At 47.4% G+C, this 6,756-nt stretch overlaps 1 protein-coding gene across 1 annotated transcript in view; it reads right to left on the reverse strand.

Moving 5' to 3' along the window:
- ppp2r5d (protein phosphatase 2, regulatory subunit B', delta) overlaps nucleotides 1-5,214 on the reverse strand; it is a 44,325-nt gene extending 39,111 nt beyond the window's left edge. Inside the window, exons 1-2 of the mRNA XM_074676172.1 lie at nucleotides 4,745-5,214; nucleotides 1,903-1,998 (exon numbers count right to left, since the gene is read on the reverse strand). Coding sequence (XP_074532273.1) covers nucleotides 1,903-1,998; nucleotides 4,745-4,771 — 123 coding nt within the window. The 5' untranslated portion in view covers nucleotides 4,772-5,214. The remainder of the gene's footprint in view (nucleotides 1-1,902; nucleotides 1,999-4,744) is intronic.
- Between the last annotated feature and the right edge of the window lie 1,542 nt (nucleotides 5,215-6,756).

Consider the following 6,756-nt stretch of genomic DNA (forward strand, 5'->3'; position numbering starts at 1 on the left):
AGGAGCGCATACTTCACACAGGAGGAGCAGGAGGTGATCATGAGGAAGTATGACGAGCTGAAACATGTAATTAGCGTTAAAAGCAACACTGTCGCCGCTGCTAAAGCACGGAAGGAGTGCTGGCAGAAAATTGCTGACAGTCTAAATGCGTAAGAGTAGTGGTGTAGTGCAAAAAAAAAAAATTCTTTTGTAACATGCACCATACTTCTTAGATGAATTTTTTCATGTGTTCATTCCTATCGTGTTTACATTTTTTGTGTGATATGTAGCCCACATGAGCCCTACATGAATTCCTGTCACAATTTTTGACGGACAATCAAATATTGTCATGGAACAGAAGTGTTGGCATTGAAGATCTTATTACGGCAATGAGAGTTCTTCATTCCCTTTAACTACCTGTAGAAAGTGTCATGTACTACCAACCCCTCCCTGGAAAACCGGTAACTTTCATAAAGGTGGTCATCCCAAAAAGAGAGTGGGTCGGTGCGGTCCCTGAAAACTCTCACGCGCCGGAGTGCTCCTCGGACAATGTGAGCTCTGATGTCCACGGGGTCCTCTAAGAACGGACAAGACATTTTTTCGTGAGGGCTCATTGGTAAGTGGGCGGGGTTTTTATAGTCCGCGAGTTCAATCAGGAACCTAACCTGCCCCGGGGCAGGTTAGCCGTTCAGCGTATGTTGCCATGGAGACTCGCCTCGCTGAGGAGTGATCCCGTGTCGTAGAACAGGGAATCCTGAAACTATCCTCAAAGCTACCTCGCTAGGCAGTAATCCTGCTTTGTAGAACAGGGCCCAGACCTTAACCCCTTTGACAGTCTTTGTGCTGGAGAGGGCTTTGCATCATGGTCAGACTCTTCCATCATCAATTCAAGATCTTGGTGAAAAATTAATGCAACACTGGATGGAAATAAATCTTGTGACATTGCAGAAGCTTATTGAAACAATGCCACGGCGAATGTGTGCTGTAATCAAAGCTCAAGGCAGTCCAACTAGATATTAGAGTGAGTGACCTTTTTTTGTTTTTTTTGACGACTTGGATTTGACCAGGCAGTCTAGATATTACACAGCAGAGCAGCTGTTTGTTTCACTCCCTGAAGGCCCCGGAGCAGCCTGTTACTGCAGTGTGTGTAAGCGTGTGTGTGTGTGTGCATGCGTGTGAACGTGCGTATGTGTTTGTGTGCATGTGTGTGTGTTTGTGTTTGGTGTGTGTGTGTGTGTTTGTGTGCGTGTGTGTGTGTGTGAGAGCGTGCGTGTGTGTGTGTGTGTGTGTGTGTTCGTGTGTGTGTGTGTGTGTGTTTGTGTGCGTGTGTGCGTGTGTGAGAGCATGTGTGTGTTTGTGTGCGTGTGTGTGTTTGTGTGCGTGTGTGTGAGCATGTGTGTTTGTGTGTGTGTGTCTGTGTGTGTGTGTGTTTGTGCTTGTGTGTGTGTGTGCGTGTGTGTGAGCATGTGTGTGTGTGTGTGTGTGTGTGTGTGTGTGTGTGTGTGTGTTTGTGTGCATGTGTGTTTGTGTGCCTGTGTGTGAACATGCGTATGTGTTTGTGTGTGTGTGTGTGTGTTTGTGTGAATGTGTTTGTGTGCGTGTGTGTGTGTGTGTGTTTGTGTGCATGTGTGTTTGTGTGCATGTGTGTTTGTGTGCATGTGTGTGAGCATGCGTGTGAGTGTGTGTTTGTGTGCATGTGTGTTTGTGTGCATGTGTGTTTGTGTGCGTGTGTGAGTGTGTGTGCGTGTGTGAGCATGTGTGTGTGTGTGTGTGTGTGTGTGTGTGTGTGTTTGTGTGTGTGTGTGTGTGTGTTTGTGTGTGTGTGATTGTGTGTTTGTGTGTGTGTTTGTGTGCGTGTGTGTTTGTGTGAGTGTGTGTGCGTGTGTGAGCATGTGTGTGTGTGGGTGTGTGTTACACACTCACCTCGTCTGAATTCTCAGTGGCAGCAGCATCCTTCCCTCCAGCGCTGCTGCTGCTGTTAGTGGTCTTCATGCTGCCTTTGGAAGATTTGGTTGTTTCCTGTACACACACACACACACACACACACACACACACACACACAAACACACACACAGAGGTGGATGAAGACAAACCACTCATTTAGTGATTTTCAGTCCTTTTTTTCTTGTTTGGTCAAGGTTAGAGGGTTAGAGGGTCAGAGGGTCAGAGAAATCCAGCCTCTGCTAGTCTCTGAGGAGTGCGTCCATGTCCCACAGCTGAGAGACAATGATCAGAGAGGGGAACTGTAAGAGGTCATCACTGTGAATGTTTGTTGACAGGCACAGCCACAGAGCCAACACCTTCAGCACGTCTGCTCCTGTAGGACAGAGGAGAGGAGAGATCCAGCAGGGACCCTGACCTCAAGGGCTGTGCCTGAACCACATCAGGCCCCAGGTCAGTGAGTCTCAGCTGAACATCCCTGGGAGTAGCATCCAGCACCTGTGGAGGGGATCAGCTGGTGGTGTGACTTCTTCCAGGGTTTACATCTGAGTGAGCTCGAGGCTCTCAGTGAGCCTGAAAGAACTGGTCTCATGGAGGCCTTCAGCAGGCTGAGCTCGTCATCAGCCAGAGGGTCTGACCATGCTGTTTGGTGTTCAGCTCATTCATCAATCACATCTACAGGGTGGGCCAGGAAGATTTACCCATCGTATATCTCTATTTTGTTTCCTTAGCTTTTGTCCTAGAAACTTCAAATGTTGGATAGTTTCTCTGAAAAGGCAAAGCTTCAGATGTTCCTAAGTTCATTTGTTCACTCCCAATGATTGTCCAGTACGGCATGGAAGGGTTAGCGCAGCCAGATTGTGACCTTGAAGACTATCTACAATGTCATGAAACAATTCAAGGAGACTGGCAATACCACCAGCAGCAAGCCAATCCCTTGAAGAAAAGGTTCAGTCCGGACCAACAGGGTTGTTGAGACGGTGAGGAAGAGAATCCAAAGGAATCCTGGCAGGAGCATGAGGGCAGCAGCAAAGGAAGTTCTGCTTTTAGCATTCACCAACACACCAGATGATCAGTTCAACTCTACTTCAGTGGAGAGCTACCAAAAGCTGCTTCTGAACAGGACAGTTAGAGCACCATCTACAGGCCTGGTCTGTTTACTACAGCGTTTTTAGTTCCTCAGCGTTTCTGTGTTAACCCAGATTTTTTTCTCTGCATTTTTGCGCTTTGGGGTGAAACATTGTCGTATTTCGGGGCCTTGACCACTGAGGCCTCAGCCCTTGAAAGAGGCAGCCTGGGCTTGGACTCCCACACTCTGCTCTTCACAGCATATCATCCGTCAGCCTCTGCTCCCTGTACCTGAGCCTGCCCACTGTCTTTTCCTCCCGACAGAACAAACAAAGCATTCAGGAAAGAAAGTACAAGAGCAGAGTCTAGCAAAGAAAGAGCTAAGTCCTTCACTCTAACTGTACCTGTCATTTATTTTAAGCTGTGACTGCAACAAACAAGGACAACAGCAGCTCTTAGAATGTAATGATGGTGTATATGATGCTGTGTCACAGGTTTAAAGTATGCACAGGGTGGCATCTTTTTTAACTTCCCTTTTGAAAAAGCTGACTAAGCTTGTTAAAAGGTACAGAGGCTAACAGTAACAGGCTGCCCACCTGTCCGTGCAGTCAGGTCTGGAGCAGGCAGAAACAGGAAGAGATGGTCCTTGTAGAGTGTGTGAAATCAGCTCCTCATGACCAAACCTGTTTTTTTTCTGAAGCAGGCTGTGAACATCTCTACTCTGCTGTACACACTCCCTGTCACAGTGGGTTTCTGGTGCTTCTGCAGCCGGTCTAATGACATGCTAGATGAGCTGCAGCTTGGAGCGCTCCTGTGTTGATTTCGTGTTATAATGCTGGAGGTGGTCATTTTGGTGCAGCTCTGACCATCGAGGAACTCTGGCGACTGATCACCTGATTCCTGACAGATAGTTAAGTTGCTTTGTGGTCAGACACCTGTGTGTCATACAGGCAGTGTGGTGTTACAGCTAGGGGCTCCCGTCTGGACTCATGCAAACATGCAGGTGCTGAACTATGATTCACAAAAAAGTTAGAGCACACATGACCTCGTGGTCTAGACGGCGCTCTTAGAAATTCACCCTCATGGGCAGCCTGTGCTCCAATATCTGGTTTATAAAAAGGGAGTCCATAAAAAGTGAAGCCTTTCCACCATCTCTGAGTCACTCTGACAGGAAGAAGAATAAAAGGCTGGCTGGGAGGGCCCACGTCAGACCGGGTGGTCAAACACCACACTTCAGGGTGGTGGACTGGCTGTGAGGCCAGCTTGTCAGAGTAGAGGAGAGGGCGGATTGCCACCCCTGGAGCCCCCCTCTGGACACGCCCCTGGCTGCCTGTCTGCCCGGTATTACATGTTGTATGATCAACTGAGGCAGGACCGACAGACGGCTCTGGTTCACACCCGAGCCCAGCCTGTTTTCCACGAGCTGAATTATTGAGGGGCAGCTCCAGCAGTATCCCGTTATGATCCCAATCCACGAAACCAGCCCGCACCGTTAGCACAGCCTCCCTGGCAGCTCCCAAATGTGTCACCTAGCATGTGAACACCTAGCCAGAGCTGCTGAGCCGCAGTCCGCGCCTCCGGGAGGCTCTGCTAGCGGGGCCTTAGCGGGTTAGCCTGACAGCAGGACAGCTAGCGGCTGTTCCGTGAATGCTACCGTCCAGAGGCTTCATTACCAAACAACCGCAGCTGCCTCAGCGCCACCCTCTTACATCACACCGGACAGCGGTCCGTGCTGCAGCCGCGGAGCCGGACTCACCTTCTCCTTCTTGGGTTTATTGGGCATCTTGGCGGCGTTGAAGGATCCTTTTCCAGGGACGCTCCGTGATGTTTTTCCCCGGGAATCAGACGTTGTCACTCGGTCTGTTTCATCTTCCTGAGCCCGTTCCCGACTCGACCAATCCGATTGGTCGCTGACGGAAGCGCCTGCCTAGCGACAGGCAGTGGGATTTTTCTGATTGGCTGCCGGAGAGTTTGGCGAAGAGGGTGAGGCTGAAGGGAGGAGAGGCAGGACCTGAGTCTTCCCCAGCAACAAAACACCTTCAACCTGATGACACCCCACACACACCACCAGCGCAGTATGTGATGTGTTCCAGAGAGACAGCTTAACCCCCCCAGCTCCAACTGAGGGGTCTCTGAGATGGTCGGGGACTGCAGAAAGAAGCAGCTCCATGTGGCTCCGACCCAGGAAACAAGTCCGAAGCGAATACGACTGGACCACGCGTATCATGCTCAACCATTACCGTTAGAAATGACTGTCTCACTGTGGGACAATCCTTTACAGTGCCTCTTTCTCTCCACGCAGACACAGGTGAAACACTGAACTGAATCATTGACAACTTTCATCAAAGTGCCTAAACTTCACCTCCAGTCCACCTTTCCTTCCCTGCAATTTTGAAAACTCACTCTACCTGAACATATTCATCAGTTTGATCAGAGGAACTTCACATGTGATGACATCACTAGTTTGATAACTACAGTGTTGTGACATGAATGAAACCACCCACATGTTCATGCTGCCAAAGCTAAAAACAGAGATCCATGAGTCCAGCTGTGTGGCACAGCAGGACCTACCGAAATGTTTTAAAGGCAAAACTCAGTTTGGTTCAAATGGATATGAAACATGTTTAAATCTTCTTTTCATTGTTTGGTTTTGTTTCTTCTTCCAGTGTCAGACACATGACCAGCAAACAGGAACTTTTGTTGTTACCAGACAGACCTCTTTTCAGCAGGACCACATTGCAGTTTTCAGTAGCCTACTTGAGTCTTATAAAGTGCTCTGAGAATGCATGTATGGCCTCAGTATTTATGGGGTTGGAGGGGAGCTGTGAAAATGTTTGAGGCTGAACCTCTTGATGTTGTGAATTTGGGACATACCCTGTCAGGTCTTGATCCAGCTGAAACAACCTTTGTATCAGACTAATGTCTATTGATTGATATTCTACACAGACCAAGGATCATATCAAATGCACTACAACCCAATATATAGGTCAGAGGGTGAACTTCTCATATATATGCATATAAAATAACTTAGTTATACTATTGTGTGTAAAAAAAAAAGAACAATTTCCACTCAATTCAGTATCTGTAAGAATGTGAAAATACACACAAATATATATTTTTGTATAACTGTTAATAATTCAGGCAGTAAGGGGTTAAGAGTGGGCCCTGAGTTGAAAAGGGTTGGGTTAGGGTAATCATCTGGGCTTACTGGTTCTTTTTTCAGTTTTTGTGACAACATTCCACGATATCCTCCCCATAGGTCCAAAGTGAACCACTGATTAATGGACAAACAAGGGAAGTGACGAAAAATAGTTGCAGTAATGGATAGCTTGAGTATTACAGAAGAAAAAGTTCAAAGTGGGCGCTTTCATCTGAAACTCCAACAAGAAGAGGCAACAAGTAAAAACATGAATCACTGATTTAACTTTCTGTCACTATTTGAACTCATTTCACACTTTACCCCAGCCAGAGGTTTAGGAGTCCGACTCATATTTTTATCCTGGTTTTTCAATCCCAGCAGTGAATGGCCTGCTCAGGGAAAATGTGGCCTCACCTACAGGTCAATAACAATTAGTGGAATATACTTCAGGTGTCATCAGGAATCAGAACTAAGGCCAAATGTTCAGGTCATTTCTAACCAGCTGAGGAATTGTAGCATGTAGAGTGCTCTGAGGTGAAAACCAGCAGAAAGTCATCATGTTTCTGCGATTTCTCAGGATCTGAAGTGAATAAATGTGTTTGTGTTTAGTTGTGTTTTTTGATTCGTAA

Source organism: Halichoeres trimaculatus, unplaced genomic scaffold, assembly GCF_033239565.1.
Source record: "Halichoeres trimaculatus isolate MK-OKI-2021-1 unplaced genomic scaffold, fHalTri1.1 fHalTri1_scaffold_8, whole genome shotgun sequence".
NCBI lineage: Eukaryota > Metazoa > Chordata > Actinopteri > Labriformes > Labridae > Halichoeres > Halichoeres trimaculatus.